Source organism: Plectropomus leopardus, chromosome 14, assembly GCF_026936395.1.
Source record: "Plectropomus leopardus strain MGB_pleo_1.0 chromosome 14, ASM2693639v1, whole genome shotgun sequence".
NCBI classification, from domain to species: domain Eukaryota; kingdom Metazoa; phylum Chordata; class Actinopteri; order Perciformes; family Serranidae; genus Plectropomus; species Plectropomus leopardus.
The window spans coordinates 20,303,884-20,326,486 of NC_142189.1; the positions used below are offsets into that span (position 1 = coordinate 20,303,884).

General features: G+C 41.9%; 1 protein-coding gene across 2 annotated transcripts in view; it reads left to right on the forward strand.

Moving 5' to 3' along the window:
• Positions 1-22,603, forward strand: part of LOC121953319 (latent-transforming growth factor beta-binding protein 2-like) — a 106,344-nt gene that overhangs the window by 38,547 nt on the left and 45,194 nt on the right. For both annotated transcript variants that reach the window (XM_042500339.2, XM_042500340.2), the window contains exons 6-9: positions 1,181-1,387; positions 4,844-5,127; positions 7,325-7,427; positions 19,747-19,821. In XM_042500339.2, the coding sequence (XP_042356273.2) occupies positions 1,181-1,387; positions 4,844-5,127; positions 7,325-7,427; positions 19,747-19,821 (669 nt within the window). The remainder of the gene's footprint in view (positions 1-1,180; positions 1,388-4,843; positions 5,128-7,324; positions 7,428-19,746; positions 19,822-22,603) is intronic.

The window sequence follows — 22,603 nt, forward strand, 5'->3', positions numbered from 1 at the left end:
CTAAGCACATTCTCCTCTCCTAATCTTTTTCATTCCCTGTCTGTTACTCTTCTATTCTTATTTCATCCCTCCCTTTCTTCCTCCTCCTGTCTCATTTTTGGTTATGCCATGTGACAGGGAGTTCATTCCCTAAATGCCATAGAGAGTGTTCAGTGTCATTCTGTTCCCTGTTTGCACCCTGTTAGTATGTCACTCTTCTGTCACATTGAGACAGAGAGGATGCAGCTCACGGCATGTTTCCATCACCAGCGTCGTCTTTCATGTGGGCCGTATCTCCAGCTGTCTTGTGAAGTAGTCCTCATATTTGCGGTGTGGTGGTGCTGCTGAGCCGGAAAGGTGAAATCTGTGCTCCATTTTCTTCCCCAGAATGGTGCTTTTCTTATTCGTCACGGTTGGATAGATTTTTTTCATTTGATAGTCTTTGATGTTTTGAGTTAGGGGAGGTCAGGTCAGAGTGAATCTGTAGATGGGAGCAGGCCCAGGTATGTAGGGTGCTGGGCTGGCACCTATCCCGTACGCCAAGAGATAAGGCCAGTGAAAGCGCTGTGAAAGCAGTACTGTCAAACACCATCTGGTGAGTGCTGGCCTTTTCCTGTCTTTCTCTCCCCATGGTAAATTGCAAACTATAAATCAAACTATAGACTCAGCATGTTTTGTGATTTAATTTACTGATTTGGTTCAGAATCAGTTGTCCTCCTTTGAAATTTTGTCCGAGATTTGATAGTTTGGGAAATTTGCATTGTCAAGCCAAGCAAGTGCTCTATACAGATACCCATGCACTTGTATAACAGGATGAATCACCTCTTGTCACCATGCACAGGAGTATGTAATTACTGATTTGAGGCAAAACATGCCAGAGAAAGAGGTGCAGCACAAGGCCTTCAGGACAAAGTTAAAAGTGGTGTCTGGTTGGGCCAAAGTAGAGAACAGCATGACCATTGCTAACCATTTGCAAACAACGCCTGTCCACATGAAGCCTCAGCACATGCTCTTCCTATTAGGACTACCCTTCTGTTTCTCATTACCAGATCCTTGTGCATGAGGATACATAAATCTGTTCAATTAAATTTGGCGTGTGGTGTATGTTAACGAATCTTTCACTTCTAATAGACTCTTCATATTTTTCTCTTCACCTCTGATGCACCCCACCCCCGTGTTCCTCTCTTCTTCCCTTCTGCAGTCTTCTGTCAGATACCCTGTCTTAATGGAGGCCGATGCATCGGCAGGGACCTGTGCTGGTGTCCATCAAACTCGACAGGGAAGTTTTGCCACCTGCCAGCCCCGTCCCCTGCCAGACCAGCCCCTAACAGCCACAAGGATGCCAGCCACCAGGGATCAAAATCTCCCTCCCACTCCATGTACACTTTGCCACTGTCCAATCAGCAAGGTAATCCCAAAACACGGTGACCAATAGGAGGTGGGGTTGGGTACTGAAACTTGGTGCCAACATGGTACCAGTTCCTATACAACTGGTATCAACTGGATGGAATCATAACACAGACTTCGGTGCCTCATTTCTGTGCCAAACTGTGTTAATAGGGAGGCAGAGAGCGAGCGCGAGCGAGAAAGATAGAGCGAGCAAACTTGTTTGTGCCTGTGAAAATGAGGCTGAAAATGAGGAGTATGAAGTTAACTGTAGCAGTGCAGTGTGAGAACAGTTGAGGCTGTTTGTCAGTAAATAAATGCTGCAACTCTTGAGGACCCAAGCCAAGCTCCTGTGTCTTGCTTGTCACCTGCTGATTAAAGAAACAAGGGTTAATACTGAAGTTAGCATGTGAAGTTATCCTCCCAGGCTCCCTTAAAGTGGACTGTTAAGTTGGACCAGCTTTGTAGTGACAGTGTCAGCGACTCTGGAACAGATAAGGGAGTAATGCCTCACTGCTTAGTCTCTCCTGAGTTAGTGAGGCAATTACAGATCCAAAATAAAAAAAAAACTATTTTGCTGTTAGTAGTCCTATAACTGTTATTTAGTGTTAAATCTTTGTAGTTGGGTTTGTTTTTATTTCTAAGGTGAATTTCTTAATATGGATTTGTATTTATCCATTTTTATATTGAATACTTAAGTATACTTAAAACTGTTAACTACACTGTAACAACTTCAAGTTTAAATTTGCCTTTGCAATTTAAAAAAAAAACGTTCTTTAGTGTCATTAACCGTTTTGTGCTTTATTTTTTTTTTTATAAATATCAGTTCAGGCACTGTTAAGGCACCATTACCGGTTTAAAAGAATCATTTTAGCACCGATACCCAGCCATAATGGGATGTGAGCCTTTGGCCGCTCATACTAGAAAGTGGAATGGCAAAATTCACAGTGACAACTGGTAGGGATAATTAGTGTAACTAGTGTACCAGCCATGAAGATACTAGTGCTAGCCAGTTTCAGTATCTTTTGTATCTGATTAAACCCTGCTGCAAAGTTTAGAGGGGGGGTGTTCATATTGAAGAGGGAGACAGAAATGCTCAGAGAGACTGTCAGTTAGCGAACGCGCTTGTTTCATCTCAAACCCAGCTCAATTCCCTTCTCATAAATGTCTGCAATAGTGTTAATTGGCTGCTTTTTTAGATTTAGCCCTGTCTTTTGGCCGAAATGAGTGTTAGTCATTTTTATCCTTCATAGTTTTAGTCCAGCCGGATGGTATGCCCTCAAGTGTCCCTTGAGGCTGGTCATATTCCTCCCACATAATTTGCAGCCACAGGGCATCTCTCCAGTTACTATTAGTACAGTGCCTCTTGTTTTTCTTTCCTTTCAATCATAAAGTGTGTCCATAGATTTTTTTTTTCCCCAACCAAATCCATTCTGAAGCCATCACGTTGTTGTCTTTAACTCACTGTCGCTTTAGGAAGTCATTACCTGGATCATTGTGAATCTGCACACATTGACAGACAGACTAAACACACCATTGGGGGAAAATATTCATTTCAAATTTCTGATTGCCCACATTTTAGTCCTGTCTCATCAAAAACAGTAACATACATTTTGTGATAGTTCTTACTATGTAAGAAGCAGAAGTAAATTAATTAATATTTTGAGTTATTTCATACCTAACAGTTAATATTTACACAGTGGAATGTATTTACAATATTTGAATTAAATGCTTGCATATTTGTTTGTACATTTGGCATTTTTTTTACATTTATTATTATTTTAAATTTGCTTATTATTTACATATTTACATCTTTAAGTATTTACATTATTTACATCTTAAAAGTGGCTCAGTATAATCGGTTACATCTACTTCTGTGAGTTTAAAGCATGTACCTGATTGTAGACTTTATGGGATTATGATTGCTTAATGCAGTCACATGTTTCCAAATTAAGGAAGTGTTATGTTGGGGTTGTGACTGGACTGAAGTTGTGAGTAAAGGATGTGCTGCTAAATAATTATCCCTCTTCATCATGCTGCTTCTCTATATGAAGTGTTGTCAATCTGCCACCATGAACCCTCACGTTACATTATCAAAGATCTATTTTTAGCCCGTCAATGTCCTGTGTTAAACATGGAAAAACGGCTTTTGACAAATATTTTACACCATGTACATTTCGTTAACAAAATTAACACTGCTTGTAGTGTAGTTTATACTCAAACAGGGGAGGTTTAGGAAAGGGATGGTGCAACACAGCTAGCTTGTTCCATTGTGGATTATCTGGCTCTTCCTTTCTCCAAAAGTCGGCACTGAGAAGACAGCTTGCTGTTGGTCAGTCACACATAAGATTTATTCCACTGATTGCGTCAATTCCAAGGAAATACATTTTACTGGGAAATTCCACTTTTTTAAATGTTGGTGTGACGAGGGCCTTTTTGCTTTGCCAATTGCTCCACTTCTCCTTATTATCACAGTTCGTCTTTTTTAAACTGCACACGAGACTACTCCTTGAGTTTCAGCACCCGTAGTGCTGCCTTTGCTGGCCAGCAGTGGAGGTCAGACTCTATTTTGAGCACAATAAGTATCGGATGACTCAGTGGAAGTCCTCATATTGTTCGCACAATGCTGCCTTTATCAGACAGAAGTGGTTATTAAAAACAGAGCAAGGCCACATCATGAAGTTATAAGATTGAATGTAAAATATTTACTCACTTTCCGTTTCTCCTGACGTCCTTTTTTAATATCCTCCTTGCTCAGCATCTCCCTCTGTCTAACAGTAAGTAAAAGCAGAAGTTTTGTCTTAAATAATTTAAATTCCACTTTTCCATCCTCCAATTTGAATTGAATGAAATAATCATAATTGAATGACATAGATACATAGAGACATAGATGTCTCTATTATCATGTCACAACAAAGAAATGACCCTTCCTGTTCGTATGCTTTATACGTACTGTATATATACTCAGTTTTATGTCCAGGATAAGTTCTATTTCTTCGCTTTGGACTCTCCCTGCCGCCTGTCTGTGCAACTATGATTCATGAGAGTGGTTCAGGATTCTGGGAAAAAACCCTGGCACTCCCTGAAGATAGATGCTTCCCCTCTGTCAGAAGGACAAAAGAGCTCATTCTCCACATTGCAACATCTTCTCATCTCCTCAAAAAATCTGTTTTCGTTCTATAAAATGATTTGATTTAAACCAGAGAATCCCAAACTCTTTGTGTTTTTGTTGTTCAGTCGTATCTTAATAGTGTCTTCATTGCCGGGAATTCCCCATAGAGCTCATAACTTGGTGATGAAGCAAGTTAAGTGTGTGTCGAACAAGTTTGTGCAGGATGTTAGCTGATAGCTTGCAAACTGCACTATGTATATACAGCTTTTATCCCTTGGCCGAGGATGCCTCCACTTACACTATCCAAAATTTGAAACTATAAACTATCCACTATATTGTATAAACTGTGGTTCTTTCCTTCTCCAGTGTCTCTCCACCCATCCTTGGTGAATGTCCACATTCAGCACCCTCCAGATGCCGAAGTCCAGATCCACCAAGTCGCTCGAGTCCAGCCTGGGCAGAGACCGTCAACCACAGAAGGGGCTCACTCTGTCCAGCAGCGCTCTCAGCCTGGAAATGGACATGAATCCACCAACGAGCAAAGCAGCAACCACGCACACACTAGTGGGAACGGCAACGGCCAGACCAGACCACACAGCCGTCAGAACGGACATATTGGAAGATGCTTTCAGGAAACAGTCGATGGACAGGTATTGTGTTCAATCTTCAAAACACCATGTACACTGTCATCATGTCCTGACAGAGCTGAGAGTAAACCACACATGTTCAAGTGGCAAGCAAGTCTTTACATTCAAGTCTCAGGCAAATCACAAGTCACTGTGGTAAGAATTAAGCAAGTCAAGTCTCTGCTATAAGTCAAGCAAGACAAGTCAAGTTCAAGCTCAGGTCAAAAAAGTTATAGTCAAGTCACATAAAATTCTGATGATCTGGTCAAACGTTTACGAATGTTTGACCAGATCATCAGAAAAACACATTCTTGTGTTTTTCACAAGACATTTTTGTGTTTTTGTTTTTGGATTTTGTAGTGATGGATTGAGTTGGATGTTTTTGTGATGTGTCACTGATTTTGAGCTGCGGATCTTGCATACCACTGTTCTCTTCTTACTACAATCATCAACAACACAATCCTTGAATCTAAATTTCATTATTTTTTGACTGGCCCTCTTCATGATAGCTGCCTCTGCTGGTCTGCTGCATCCTAGTGAGTTGCCAGGTTTGGACCATGGTGGGTTTTTTGTTTTTTTGGATAAAGAAGTGACCATATTTTGGCGACAGGCAGGGGCTGTGATCGAGCAATCGTCTGTGCAGGAGTGGATCTCACTGAGAAGCCGCAGACAGCCTGTCACTCAAATTTTAACATGGAGATCTATGGACAATGACTCACGTCGTGAGTAAGCTTCTCATGTCCATTCAAAGAATTGCAGTTTTTGGCTCTTAAATGTTGGCTTCATTTTTTTTGTCTTGGAGGTTGCTGCCTAGTTTGCACACCCAATCATGTTTAAAAAACAAAATGCAACTTCTCAATATCTAGAAATATGCAACTATTTAATGAAAAAAATCAAGTCCTTTTGAGTCGTGTCTCTGGTGCAAGTCAAGTGTTAAGGCATGAATACCATGTCAAAGTCAAGTCTGTTATCAGTGTGAGTCAAGCAAGTCTCAAGCAGTCAAGTTTTTGACTTGAGTTTGACTCAAGTAAAGTCATGTGACTGAAGGCCCCTCTCTCTGCCACCTCCTCTGCTAGCTGATGTAAACCGTGTGTATTCTAGTCTGTCAAAGGTGTTGACACCAGTGAGTGAAAGTGTTGTTTCACCACAGACGCTATTATGTTCCCGTCCCACCACCCTCTCTGATTGCTGCTGTCTCAAACAGCTAGTAGGCCTTTGGCTCTGATCTATGTCACGTCCAGGATTTATGAGCCCTGACCACACTGGTCATCTCAAGTTCCACCAGTTCCTCAACATAAGCATGTTATGAGTTAGGATGCATTCAGAGGACAAAGGTTAAGCTCAGAAATCCAACTCATGTGGTCCCCTAATGGGAAGACTTTCATAGTGTGTACAGTACCATGCAAACAGTACGGCACGCACTGCAGATTTACTGTCCTTTGCATGGTCGGGATAATGCATGTATGTCACAACAGACATGCATCAAAGGGGAAAAGAAGTTAGGAAAGGGAAGTAGTTAAGTGGCAGTGCGTGAGTTTGGTTAATCTGCGGCTTAATACAGCATGTTTTCTTGGCTCTGATAAGGTGTCATGTTTGACTCTAAATGTTTATCTTTTGTAGCTGCAACAACACAATCATAGCAGCAGAGTTGTTTTTGCCAGCAATATTCCTTGAACAAGTTTGTTTGTGCTGATCTGCAGCTCCCATTTTCTCTTCTCTGGTTTCATAGAGTTTGAAATTAAACCCTCCAGTCACATTGATTTTTCCCAAAAGAACTGCCCCAGAGAAGGAGTGTACACAAGCTTTAGCCGGTAGTTTTCCCTCTTCTCCTGCCAGTATGCCAGTTTGGTGCTCTCCAGAAGAATGTCCTCTCTGTTGCCTCTTTAGTTTCATAATTCTCTATTGCCCAAAAATCCAATAAGTAAGGCCTGATAGGAATCTCTCCTCACAATTAGCCAAGTGCCTTAATAAGGCATGCCAGAAGGTTCATACTTGTTCTTGAGACTCAGCGCTTATGTCCTCCTCCAACTAACCAGTCTCAGATGTGTCTGCTTCACTCTGTCCTTGCAGATAGGTATACACGCACACTTACAAATCCGACCCTTGCAAACACACACACATACACAGACACATACACATTTGAACACAAACATGTACAAACGTGTAACCCTCTTTCTCAGAACTCGTTCCTTAGATTTGACGCAGATGTGTGTTGTTGTAGTGTGGCAAGCCCCTGCCAGGCCTAACCAAACAGGATGATTGCTGTGGAAGCGTGGGCGCCTCCTGGGGTCTCAACAAGTGCCAAAAGTGTCCGACCAAACCAGGTAAGCCTTCCTGACTAAAGCCATAAGATCTGAGCAATTTTTTGTTCCGCTCTGTTCCATTACATACTTAAATCTAATCTATTTCTAATCTGGTCTAATTCTGTTGGTATTATTTTCTGTTGTGCCTTTGGTATGTTGATCTCTTCTTGTGCTGTTATTCACATTGGTTAAAAACAACAAGACGCAGCTGGGCTCTGCTGTACATTGAGGTGTTTGGTCAGTGATGCCTGTTATATTCCCTAGCAGCTGCTGTTAAACAATACTGATGACTGATGAGGATTAGTAAACAGCAGCCTTCATACGAATCCTCAAAGGTGGCTGTTTGACTCGGCCATGCACCCGGTTGTAAAAATGAAGCTGTTTTCGCTCGCATAAAAAAAAAGGCAAATGAAAACACATTTAACATGAAGATGAGAGCCTGGCAGGAGTGCCACCCAGCCTACGGGCAGATCGAGCCAACGTGGCCTTGAAAGAGTGAGGAAATGAACAGCCGCAGTTCAGCTGCTTCCCAGCCAGAGCTGTGGTAGGTTCGGGAAACAGCAGCAGGGTGGTTGCATGCCGGCAGGCTGGGTGGGTGGTGACACCCTTTACTGTAGATGGAGAGTCTCACTCAGTCTGACAACTCTGTGTGTTATTTGGAGACCATGATTATGTCCCTTGCGCTCACGTAGGACTTGCTATCAAAGGCCTTCTGGGAAGGAGCTTTGGTGGCACATGGGGACACTTCCCCTCACATACAGTCATATTTCAGCTATGCCCTCAGATATAAGTTGGCTGTCAAAGTCCTCATACCCTGTTTAATGTCTGACCGGACCTTAATCAGAAGCAGACATCATCCCTCTCTGTCTCCATCATCTATCATAGATGCCGATCCATTCTTTTCTCTCCCACTCTCTATCTCCCTCAGCATGCCAGATTCCTGAGTCCCCGGCACGATCTCTTTTGGCTCCCAGATGTTTTCCCCTGCTTCTTTCTTTGAAGTTTTGGGGAGAGACAGAGTGAATACCCCATTCGTTCATTTTTGTGGTTGTTTTGGGGGCCAGTGTACTGTGAGCACGGGGTCCCGGGTCACACGCAGGCAGGGAAGGAGGTATAGAGAGAATGAAAGAGAGGAAAAAATTAAGTCAAAATGAAGTCATGTAGTAAGTCCCAGAAGTCTTGGAGGGAGCTTTAATAAGAGAAATGCTTTGAATTCCTCCAGAGTGTTATTGTTCTCAGTTTAGACACTTGGCTAGATGTTTCAGCTGCATTCCTCACTTACTGGCCGAGATGTATGCTTTCTGAGACAGGAATGATATATAACCTGGAGACAACAGCCTCTGAAAAATGATGCTGTCCGTTTTATTTCATAGTGAATGGGTCAGTTGTCGGCTTGCAGTGCGGGGAAAAGCCGTATAGCTTTAAAAGAGTCTCCTGTGTCTCTTGATGATTATGTGATAATGATGTCATGAAAGCCCAGTTTGTATTTAGGGGTGTAACACTACCATTGGTCAGTTTATAGCTGGCTACAAAATGCACTTTTGACTGCAAGGAAGCATTTCTACTTCATTTTCTTTATTACTTTTATAAATTATGTCAACATGACTACACTATGATGGCCATAGACAGTTCTGTTTAATAAGTCCTTGCCTCCTGGATTAACTTGAATGATCTCTATTTTCCTATTCTAGGCCCATTTTGCATCATTGTTACTATATTTTTTTATTTGCATCATTCTCACTTGATAGTATTCAGTATTGACTAATAATCAGAGCAATGCCTTAAAGCCCAGACACACCAAACCCACATTAAAGAACTGGTTGCCGTGAAGGCCGACTGTTGCTCTTGAACACACCACAAAGACTACAGCCCACAGCCAACAAGTACGTACATCCCGTGCAAGTGTGAGAGGAAATAACTCCATGCCAACAGGTTATTCAATTAAGGTTATTCCATTAAAGACACAACTCATTGGTGAAAGATCAAAGGATATTTATTGTGTTTGTGAAGAGTGACAAAAAAATCTTTTAAGGAGCTCAATGGCTAAAACATAATCTTACCTTTTATCAGACTGTTGATAAACAGCGATGGCCCAATCTGGATTCATTTGCTGTATCTTTGTCATGTGGGTTTCACCACTGCCCCGCCCCTTTAGGACACTAGCGCCAGCCTTAAGTTCATTCATTCCAATGGGAAAAGTAAAAGAGAGTACATAGTATGACCATTCCCTCAGTCCCATAGTCACTGAAGTAAATATTGGACCCATTTGTCACAGGCCCTGGACCTTCCAAGCATACTGACGCTGAAATGGCGCTTTTTCAGACAGACAAATCAGGAGAAAATTAACTTTGTTCGAGACATGTCTGTTTTTGCAACATACTCTTGCAAGTTTTGGCAGTGAGGAAAAACATTAAATTTGTGCTTTATAGAGTGTTGTATTGTTTTGAACCACACTTCATCCACCCAAAAATGTGTGCAACACTTCAAAACGAGGTGGGGGGATGCAGGGGAGAGACGACCACGGCGACTTAGGAGACTGAAAGTGAATACCATTTCCTATCACTGGCGTAGCTTGTACTGAGGTTTCCTCTGTTGTAGAGTATCATTGCTCATATATTAAGTTTGTAACGATTTCATGCCCTCTTGACTTTAGTTGTTTGTTTGCTTTCCTCATTTCTCTTCCACTGAGCTGAACTGCCAATGAGAGTGATTTCCCTCACTGACGGGTTTAGAGCAACAGATGCTGATCGAGGGCCCAACATTGACTGACGCCCGACCATCAGCTCGGTGTGTCAGAGCCTCATGATGTATTGCTGTTGTTGCAGTGTGTTGTGTCTCCTTGTGAATTCTGTGAAAGTATACGCATTTCAGCACCACTGACGACATTATATAGCTGGGCATTATTTATTATTATACACCAAGGACTTTATGTCACTGCCGCGGCATAACGGGTGACATTATGTGCATGTAATGTGTGTGTCTGTGTGAGGGAGGGCTGACGTTATAGAGGCATGAATGCCAGTGCATCCCATCTCAGTGGGAGCCGAAGCCTTCAGGAGCCAGAGCCTTTAAAAGTCACATGCTGAGGATTCCTGGGTCATAATGAGATCCAGATCAACCAGAGGAGGCTGCAGTAAGCTCCAACCCTCTGGTTCTGATGATGAGGTGGCATGAAAAAAAAATATTGCACACTGCACTTTTGTTTGAATTTAAACCAGATTCAATCTAGGATTGGAATTTCTGATAGAGAATCTAATGAGATCTGATAGAGGTGGTCAAAGCTGTCCTTTAATATGAGAGCCAGCCAGTGAGACTGAAAAGAAGTGGGTGCAGCAGGACGAGTCTTTGGGCAGAAACTGAGGGGAGGTTTATCCTTTAAAAAAAAACAAAGATCCAGGATAGTGTTGTCTGTGCAACTCTCAGGACAACTCACGGAAATATTTCTATCAGTAAAGTAATCTGCAGCTCAACAAGCCAACTGAAGGCCATTTGCTGTGGCCTGAGTTTGACCCATACTGTAGTGCTGGCATGACTCTGTATAATTGTGCTGGCAGCCCCTCCTTCACTGTGAGTTTCACAGCTAATGGAATTCCACAAGCAGTTTGTCTCCCCATCTGTCATTACTGGGCAGCTTCCCTCTCTGTGACTCTCCCCGTCTGTGAGGCTGGGAGGCTTCCCAAGGAGCCAGATCAGGCATCCCCAGGGCCTAAAGTAACCACCACACCCACAGGAGCCTTGGCTTAACCGTCTACCTCCCTGGGTCATCAAGGTCATCATGACGACACTGTTCTAGTGCCCTTCTTTTCCTCACCTTCTCCTACACCTCTATCTGTGGGAGTCGATACGTCTTCATGTTAAAGTGAGAGAATAGATCATTGCCAATAACTCCGACAACGACATATTAACGACATATTTGTCGGGTACAAACCTCAAATCTCCACATTTCACTATCTTTTTTTCATAAAATTAATTCTGCTGGTCCCCCTCTATGTCTATCAGTGGGTTTTACCATTTCTCAACCAATGAAATGTATTTGTGAGTAAACCTATCTCCAGTGGATCCTTTTAAAAACACAGCATTTTTATTAATTCCTGAAAAATAACAATTTTGGAGATAGGAGGTTTTCGCCCGACAGCAGTGATATATGAGTGCTGGAGAGCATCAGAGACAGGAGCTATTTAGCGTTGTGAAATGTCGTAGTTTTCAACATGTGGTTAACATTGTGAAATAATCACAGTTTAGTTAGGTTTAGGCAAGTTCCAACACCAGTCCCCTGTGTTTTGTGACCTATCCACTGCCCCGACCTGACCGCTCGGGTCCGCTTCCTTCTTTACACCTCTCAACACTTTGTTCAAACGATCGCATCCCTTTAAAACACGTTGCGTATGGACGAATTACTGGTTTATCATCATGTGGAATGTGTACAAGATTTGGAGCTTTACTTTTCAAAGGAAAATTTCCAAACAGTGCATGAGAACAGCCTGAACCATGAAACCATGTACGTAATCTAAGATTAAACAACAACTTTTGATTTCACACGGGACCCGAACAACAGTCTCCTGGGTGAAAGTTCTGTGCTTGTCTTACCCATCCATCCTTCCTGTCCTCCCCCTGGACTTTGTCACTTTTTATACTACTTTGCCTGACTTCCTCCTTTCCTCCCATCATAGTGCATACGGCCACTAGAGGTTGCTGCGTTACACTAAACGTAAATACGGGTCGTAAAAAGCTTCTTGCACAGATGACCTATACGGCCATTTTTTGGGGGGAGGACAGTCTGTTGGGAGTTGTCTGTTCTTCATGAGGTTTAGATCAGTAAAGTCAGATGAGGCAAAGAAGGAGGGGGCCAACGGAGCTGCACAGATCTTCCCACATGAACTCATCCCCCCAAAATTTCCCATCTATTCCCTGGGCATTAAATCTGACATCCATCGAGGGGCCAAAGCCTATGCTTATTACTTTTTATTAGCGCTGATCAAACATGAATACTTGTTAATGACCAACAAAAACCAGAGATGCAGTGACTTTGCCTCAGAAGTAGGCAGCAAGAGAACAGATGCATTGGAACAACTCCACAGCAGCTTCTCGTGGTGATTAGATAGAGACGTCACGTATCTTTGACAGCATTTGATTCATTGATGTTGACTTAGTGTTATCCCTTCACGACTAGAGTGATGGAATCTATTAGCCGGGCAGCCGTGTGGCTAATCAGTGCTGAGGACTCCTAACCACTGCGAGACATAAATCCCAGTTTGAGGCGGTTGGATATGAAATTTGTGTTGCATTTGTTAATTGAATACAAGTAAAGTTAAGCACATTTTTATTGGGAATGTACCGTGGCATGCCTTTTTTTGGAACCAGCCCAGGTGGTTAATATTCCACAGTGAATCGGAGATTATAGAGGAATGTGGGTCTGTTTTAAATGTGTGTTTGATGCGGCTTCCATTGCCATCAGCATGCTGGAGAAGGGCGTTAAGCAAAATTGTCAAACTACAAACACAGATGTAAAATGCATACTTTCGTGAATCGGAACAATAAAAAGTATGTTTTGAGTAAAGATTTAATGTTGCAGAAAAATTAAATAATCCCCTAATCAAAGCCTTTGTGTTGCCTCACATGCGCCATGGGATGGTAACAGCAATATGATACAGATACACGGCTAAGGCTGTTAATGATCGAGCAAATATCTTGTAGCTTGTACAGTGGTTTTGTGCCCATGTCCGTATCAGCGGGAGGTTGTTGATATTAGTCCCATGTGTCCTGACTGATTAGCCTTTGCTTCACAAGCAGGGACACGTTATTTACAGGGCATGTGATATGGACCATGCCAGAATGGCAAATGCGGCGTGTGCCAAGGAGACATTCTGCTTTGAAAGCAAATGACTTCCCTTTAAGCTGTTTGCTCCAATCAAGCATTGGCTCAAAGGCCAAGAAGAGATGGCTTTGCCATCTCAGAGACTCAAAAGACCTGAAACCCTCAGTGGTGATTAAAGAGCTCTGTTTGCTCCTGGTTTTCTCTCTGCGGCACCAGTTTGTCCCGTGGCGGTGTGTCAGAAAGTAAATTGCTGGAAATGGTCCTGAGGAGGACTTGGCTTTGGTGTTCGTTGTTTTCCTATAGAGTGGCCCCCAATGGAGTGGAAAGGAAGACTTTCTCCTGTTGCGGTCCTGTGGATGGCATCAGTCCCTCCTCCATCCTCCGTCTCCCACGCGCTCTCAGGTTTTCCAGTTAGTTAAGAGAAGAAGCCCAACACTGAGGCTGCCTCCCAGGCGGGTCTCTTGGGAAGTTGGTGAAGGGCTTCGAGCCCCGTGATTGATGGACCAGACCTCTCAATCGTCTTAAAAGAACAGCCTCCGGGCCGGGTGGTCTGCAGAGTGATTGTACTAAATTAGCAATTAAAGATTTCTGTACAGCTGAGGAACTCATCTGACTATAAACTCTCTCTGTTGTCAGCCGCCTGGCGTCGTCTCTCTTTACTTTCTTTCTCATTTTGCATAGGCTGTCCTTTCATTTGAATACCCTCAGCAGTGCCCTGTGTGGAGCAAGTTTTACTTTCATGTTTAGAAGAAGGATTTATTCAGATTGAAGACAGGACAGCACCATCTGTCAAGAAGCTCCAAGGAGTTTGAATTAGACTTTCAGGTCAGGGAAGTTGAGCAAATATTATTGAACAGTTGCCAGTGGAATGCCCAACACAACTGAAAGGAGACAGACAATAAATTAGTAAGGGGTGACAAAGTCTTTTGTCGAACAAGGCTTAATGGATACACAACAATTGGAAGCTTCTGTCTGTGCTCTCAGTGGACACAGACCAGTCCGGGTCCACAGTCTTTGTACCAAAGGGTGACACTAATGATGCGCAGCTTGAGCTCGCTCTTGCAAACCACTGCCTGTGTAACTCCATATTTTCTACACAAATGAGTGTAGAAACAAGCATGAGAATGGACACATCATTAAGTCCTCTGAGGATACCATAATGAAGATGACATGGCAAAGTTGTCACTGACTTTTAGTGTCATGTTTATCACCTATCTTGAGGTGAATATTCAGAGGACGTGGTTCTGATTTCCTGGTACAGTAGAATTCAGACAAAACGTATTTGTCAAAGCTAATTAAATAAATAAACAGCCAAGACTCTTTCTTGCTTATAATAAATGCATTCTTCAAAAGGCAACCAAAATTGACAGAATCACAATGTTTGTTTGCAATAACTTCCAGGTAAAATTCATCCTCTTCAGGTGCATTAAATCAAACGGTGCTAAACAAGTGCTGCCTCAACTGGTTCATTTTCAGCCACCTAAAAAGACCCACATAAAACAATCAATTTCAGTTAAAAGTGTTCCCTATATTTAGAATATTTTTGACTCTTTACCTTGCTGTCGTATTGTGGTCACCTAACGCTTTACTTTGCTGTCAGATGGTCTATTTTGACAGGAAACTAAAGCCATTCTCTCAAACCCACCACAACCCTTTGGTAAATTAACTTGTGTAGCACCTTCTGACCTTTCAAATCGCTTTTACATCACAAGCCACATTCAGCCATTCCCACGCTGGCAGCTGAGGCTACTCAGTTTAAGTTTTTCTGTTTTCAGACATTCACAAACAATTTGGGATTCACTATCTCACCCAGGGATACTTTGACATTAAAGCAGGGGTTCAAACCACTGATCTTCCAGTTAGTGGATGACCTGCTTTATCTCCTAAGCCACAGATGCCTTTTGACAAAAACAGTCATTATACTTTGCAGAACATGGGAGCTACTGATCAACTGCTGCCTTGAATGGTGAACATTTAAGGAAAAGCTGTGAAAATATTAAAAATATAGTGTACAATTTCACTGATATACATTTTTTAGATGGGACTTCTTTTTAAAAATATTTTTTACAAATATGTATTGTAGGGCCCCCTGTCCTTAGCAGTACATTGCTTAGTTTCCGTGAAGGTAGTTTTGGTTAATGAAGGAGGCTAGCAAAGCAACACAGTACATAAAATAAGCACAGCAGAAACATCAGATAGATCAGTCCACAGTATTTGATTTTATGCGTTATAGTTATGGCTAGAAATGACAACAGGAATAAACAAGTTTGCCGATTACATATCTCCACAATAGAAATCAATTGCCAGCTGTCTAACAAGACCACAGTGTGCTGAGTTTCAGCAGCTGGTTTTTAAACCTTAACACAAACAAACCGACACAGTTGAACATAAAGATCATGAAGTCTCATCACAAGCATTTTCAGGTCCAGGATGCAAAAGAGGAAATGTTGAGTACAATCTGCCAAAAAGGATTCCTATGTGCAAATAAAGTTTTATGAACTTATACTGTAAATGTTCCTGGTATATGTGGATATATGCCAACTTAACATCACTTTTTAATATCTGTGCAATGCTTTTTACACAATAAGGTCTTAAAGCTGCTGAAGAGTTTTACAACATCTCAATCTTTTCTCTAAAACATTTTAAGACAGTTTTCAAATGAGCTGTCTCTCAGATTCATGTTGAAGTTGTAACTAACTGCCGAGGTCCTCACCTCCCTGCTAATAAGCTTTATTGAGACACCCGGACCTCCCCCACTGGGCTTCCCTTGGCATGTGCGCCCTGCTGTCACTCAGGCCAGACTTTCCCTGATCCCGTCGCTGCAGGAGGGCATGCCCACCGCCCTACCACAACAGCTCATTACTCAGAAACTTTGAAAGGGGGATTAGGAGGGTGCGGAGGAAGAAGTGGAGGTGGGCAGATGGGAACAGGGGCGTCGCTTTGACACAGTTCCCCCCTTTTCCCTGCTGCCCTCTTCGTGCTGATGACCTACTTCTGCTTTGTCAACCCTCAGGTACATTGACCCTGCCTGGTCCACTGGGTCACAGCAGGACCAAAACATAACTCAGCTTCCAGGACTGTGTTCCCAAAGCCTCCGTGTGGCAAACATCCCAGTCACCCCTGGGAAAATGACACAAACTCAGGACTGATTGCTGAGTTGTGTTTTGATGGTAGATGTTTACAAGAGTGCTGTGTCGATATCCTGAATGGATTGAAAGTCTTTTTGTTTGTTTTTCAGTTTACTTGTTTATTTTGATTTTATTTATTTATTTGTATTTTTTTGTAGTATTATTATCATATTTATTATTATATTTATGCACATAATTACCCTCAATAACCACCCCTAGTGTAACTTATTCTATCTTTTCTTGTTTCTTTGTTTTTTGTACTGCACTCACTAATAACCCCCCCCAAAAATGCTAGAAACACATATCGACGGGGGAACAGACTTTGACACACTGGTAAAAAGTCCCCCGGGTTTTAAAAGTTAAAAGTTTTGACAGCAAACATGGTAGAGTTACACCCACTACCGCTGTCAGCAACTGCCAGTTAGCCTACAAGCTCACAAACAACAAATTAAAAAAACAAGGATTTTGGCCACTGGGTTTGGAACCTCAACCCACACAGTATCTGTTTTTTTCTCCACTTACCAAATTAAAAAATTCTGACCGTCTGAAACAGAACACTGGAGACAAAAATAGTAAAAAAAAAAACAGTAACACAAGATTTGTTGTTAGCTATTGCATCTAACGTCTGGTGTTGTATGGTTGATGTGATCTTTTCTGGTCCTGCTTGCCCTGCAGTCAGGGATCCAGATATCCATTTACATCACACTGACGCTCTCTTTCAGTCCCACATATCAACACTCTGGTTTTCTGGAGTTTTAGTCAGAAACTCAGAGCGACTTTTCTGTCTTTCCCAGTGCACTCTGCCAGGGGAAGAGATGTGTTTTCTTTGCTGGCAGGGCTTTGACCGTACTTTCTTGCATGCGTCACCTCTGTTCTCAACCCTTCACTGTGGCAGCAAGTTCAAAGCGGCGCTGAACTTTGGTAAAATCCTATTTTCTCTGGCCGTGGTGAAAACCCAAAGATTGTCATCACTGTCATTTGTTCGTGTTTTCTGTGAGTGGGAAAGTTTGGATACCGTGATTTTCTCTGCATTTGCCCTCATTGGATGATGACGCAAGTAAAATACATTGCAAAGTTGTACCCGACATCATACATATATATTTTACAGGAGCAGTGTGATGGATTTACACTTCTAGCTGTGAGATTGCAGATTGCAACCAACTGAATACCCCTCTCCTAATTCCTCCCTTTCTAAGGAAAAAGAGAACCTATGATGGCCTTCAGATGATGGAAAAACATTGGCCCTCTCTTGAACCACTGTTGTCCGTTTCTGGCTGCTGTAGAAACATGGCAGTGCAAGATGGTGGATGCTGTGGGAGAAGTCCTGCTCCTTCATTATCCTTTATTTCTGAATCTCAGTAACATCAGGAGAATCTCAACTAGATCTCAACACTGATAGGGTCAGCATCAGGCAAATTTCTTGCTCAAGTTGAAAAATTTCAACTTGTGCAATGGATATGGAGACATAAATTTGCATTGCACTCAATGTGTCCATCACGCCGCCTGACATGAATTCGCATTTATTTGCATCTTTGCATTTACTTTGTATGTAAACTCACTGTGCAAAACGCTTGAATCACAATCAGTGTGAACACACATTAGTCTTACTTGTGTGGTCTGTGCAAGGGGGCTGGGAAAATGAGGATAAGAAGTAGGGAAGGGGCCATTGCCCCTCCACTTGATGCCATAGATGTGTAAAAACAACTTGATACTGGATGCCAAGATGGTGCCTATTCATTTGAGTTGCTTGCCTGGAATATACCCAAAAAGTTTCTAGCTTCCTGGTTTACTTCCACAATATGCAGCCCACTGAATATGCACAGTAGTTTTTCTCCCACTGGCCCCGCCCACAAGTTTCCTCTCGGCTTATAGACTTTACATTGAGATGACATCACAGATTTGAATTGTTTTTTACAGATGTGTCTTTTACAGTGGCAGTCTATGTGGAAAATGCTCTTTGGGCCGCAGGGTATTCTGTTGCTTCAATACTGTAAGTGGCCACTTGGAAACATTGGAAGCAAGGCTGAGCGGCTTTCCTGGGGGCCTACTTTACACCCCTGGCCCACATTCGTATGAAGTCACCGATCTCTGTGTTGCCGCTGGAGTATTTCTGCCAATAGATCACTAAATCATCCACGCTGGTCCTTTAAAACAATAAGCACTGTTTCATATTTTGGAAAAGTAAAATGCAAATTCATGTTCATTAATTTAAAATCCTGCTTTAGTGGAGACATAACAAACTTTTTTGTACTCATGCCACCAAATATTTTAGGGAAATCTTGGCAGAAACAACATTTTTCCAGTGTGTTTATGTGCTAAAAGTGCAAAACAGAATCATGGCTGTCATGATTAGGAAGCAATATAAAGTCCTACCATCATTGCTTTAAACTGTCTGATTTGTGACTGTAATCTAAAGAGACTGTAACAGTGAGAAACAGTTCCGTCATGCTAATAAGCACGTCGTTATTCTTAGAGCTTCCCTCACCCAAACACACATTTTCCCTCCAGAACCAGAGGTTGGATCATCTCCTTTCAGCACGATATGTAGCAAAATTCTTCATCTCAGTTTATGTCATGGAAAGATCTGCTACCAATAATCCCGCTGTCTCTGTTTAGAAACTTATAGAACCACGTAAACACTGACTCTTTCTCTCTGTCAAACACTCAGACACACACACTCAAACACAAACAGAGCCATGTGATAGTCACATTGGCCTCCCTGTACATTTAATGGAGCATGCTAGGGCTTGTGCCGAATGAGTAATGACATAATGTCACCGTGACCACAGTGGGTTATTTACTGCAGCACTGCTGTGAACTTCTAATGTACACACCTGAAGCACACACACCATGTGATTTTTATTGCTCTGGCAAAACAAGGAAAAAGAAGTTCTTAGCCAATCACCTTCCCGTGAGCCGTTCATTCATCGACATTCCTAGCGTGCACAGTTGAAGTATTAGTCTCTTGTTTAAGTAGATTCGCACTGTGGTTGATGATAATGGTCAGGGCTGTCATGTAGGCTTCCTCAACATATTTATGATGTAAGCACTTCCTTCATCTGTCCCCCGGGGTTGAGGAGAGTTATAGGTAATATGATTACAAATGACGTCGAGTGTTATCCTTACATTCTGCTGGATGGCAGCGCTGTCTTATAAACGCAGTTGATGGGGATCCATTTCCATACACTCACTTTGGAGTCCCACGAGACCCAGCTGTGGGTCCCCCTCATTTCTCCTCTCGCCAAGACGCTCACATCTGTAAGTTATATGGTCCCCTCCTAAAGCCCAGCTCCTCTTCTTCCTCTGCGATGAATGCAATGCTTTGTGACAGAGAAGCTCGGCACTGTTAGATCATTTCTGCTCTTGTAAAGCTGTGATTTCTCTTTCTGTCTTTCAGCATATGCAGTGATTGCAAATGGACAAGTGGAATGTCCTAAAGGTTTTAAAAGGATGAATGTCACACATTGTCAAGGTAAGATATAAAATATGTTGAAGAATGTGTGTTGTTTTCTGAATATTGTCATGAGATTAACCCTTTGAAACCTGGACAGACATTAGTTTTCTTCTGCTACATTCAGATGCTTTTCACGGGCATTTAAACCTTTGAAACGTGAGCAAATTGGTATGATTTCTTCTGGAAACATGGCTAAAAATGCAATGTGCATTTTGGCAAGAAATGTTCCGTAAATTGCAAAAAATAAGAAAAGGATACAAGAAAATGTCCTGGAAAAAAAAGAGAGAATAGAGAGAAAGTGAGAAAATTATTGATAAAAAATAATAATTTTAGTTAATTATATTTACATTTTTAGCATATTTTCCAAGTCATTTCCTTATTTTGTTTTTACCATTTTCCGTTCTTTCCTCTTTTGCTAATTTTCCAGTAACTTTTTAATAGTTTCTTACTAATTTTGGGCAATTTCTAGTTGTTAGTCATTGCCTCCTTTACATTTTTTGACAAAAAATTAAGCCAATTTAATCAAGGGGTTAACATACAAGCTTACTTAAAAAGCTTACAAAAACATGGCTTATATCAAATCTAATTGCATGAATGTGATAAAAAACTTACCGCCCATATGTTGCCATGTTTACATGGACCCCTGGAGACCGCTATAAAAGTATTCCTGTACGTTTGGCCCTTATGGGAACCAGGTCAAGACTACAATTAGCTTTGGTCCAGGGTCAGAGTTCAGCAGCCAATAAGCACCTGGGGCTGCTGTTTTAATTGGCCTTTGGGGCTCTGAGTGGAGAGTGGTACGGCAGGCTGCGATTATGGTAAATGTGGCTCTCTAAGTATTTGGAAGGGAGCTTTACTCGCAGATCTGTTTGTTGCTCAGCCACCCTATTTATGCCAGCAGAAGGAAACCTGTAAAACTGCCAGCTCACCCTGCCATTTTTCTATAAAAACAAAGTGTTCCCGAGCATACACTGCTTTTTGCTCTATTTGCAGCACCTCAGAGGTGTCCAGTTGTCAGCTGGCTGGTGGTTCATGAAGCTGAAACCACCCACAGTGTCAACTCTGTGGACAATCTTTCACTAGAGAATTCAGACTATTTATATTTGTTGCTGATGTTAGTATACAACATCGGAATTAGTCGGCAGGAACAAATAAACCTCAGATGAGAAAAATGCACTGCTTAATCTGTGAACAATGCAGCTGATGAGGACGCTTTCAATAACAAAATGCCGCTCTCTTCTTAAGCTGTGTCAATGACTTGATTAATGGTGTCATAATCCAAAGGGCAATGCTTAATGAAGCCTATGGAGTGCAACAACATAACGGTCCAATGAACAGCTTTGACTACATCTGTGTAAGGCCTCATCCACTGGTTCAGCAGGTTCAACATGTTTTCTGTTCCGCACAGCGCTGTACTATTGGCCCATTGATGTTTTCAGGTAATGATTGAGCTGGGAAACATATTTCAATAAAAACAAAGACCTGTGGACAAGGACACTTATTTTCCAATAGTGTGTCAACTAGCCAACACATGTGGAAATTTATCTTTCTATTATTCATGCTTTTCTTTTTGTGATTGTTTCAAGATGTTCCTCCCTTTCAGTTTCTCATTTCTTAAGTTCCAAAAGAGCAAAGCTGACAGTTACCCACAATATTTACTGGAGCGCTTCATAGTCTCTGTCCCATTCAGCTGCTGCTCCATTCCCAAAAATTATTTCTAATTTCAGGTCTCGCTGCAACTGCCAAAGAGGCAAAAACCTGCTTTTTCTGGGATTTTGTCATTACTATCAAGATGGTGGCCAGCTTGTCAAAGTGGGGCTCATAGTCTGAGTTTTTTGCCGTCTATTTTATTGGAACAGAGCAGAGCTTGTCTCATATTCGGTAATAGGCATGATTTACTGCTTGCCGTCCCGTGACCCTTCAGTGACATCAACGATGTGATAAGATGCCCCATCAGAGCCACATGCTGCTGTCTGACTTCTGAGATGATCTCTTATCTTCAGAAGCAGCTCCTCAGAATCAAGGTCAGCTGAATTGGCTGTTTGCAACTGTGCTTGTTAGATGAAAGACACACATAGATGCGTGTGCAGTGAGTCTGTTGTGGGTGGTAAACCAGTGCCGGGAGCAGGTCATATTACTCATATACCACTTCAAAGAAGCAATGATGGAAGTCTTACATAACTCTTTTGACATTTTGGATCAACTTAATAAAAGCTACTAACAATCTGAAAACTCAGACATTCGACATTCATCATATTGAATACTGCCTCGGTCAACAGGTTAACATCTGGATATATTGGGTTGTATAGCAGGAATTTGCCTGGGAAAATGTACTTTTCCCAATAATTGCTGCTTTGGCTGCATTTTGTGAATGTGCATTCCCTCCATTCACAGTTTTGTAATGGATGCATTTCTGGCCCCATAACTTATGTCCACAGTAGTCATAAGGTACTCCCTTTCACAATAACAGCCAATACATATTGAGAGAATCAAGCTGCCAATTTCCCTTACAGTGCCCATAAATAAGTCTGCTGATATTTCTGTGAGTATTGGGTTTTCCAGAAGTGAAGAATGGCCTAGGTCAAGTAAGGTCACTGTAGACTGCCGTACACTTTATGCAGAATGTGGATATATTTCAGTCATCAGTATATACAAAAACATGTTTTAGCCTCATAATGAAGTTAATACAGACTTTTAAAGCTACAGTTGGTAACTTAAAAAAATAACTTTGCTTAAACTGTCACTATATTTCAAAAGACATGAGACAGATTAGCTGTAAAAAAACAAAAACAAACTCTTT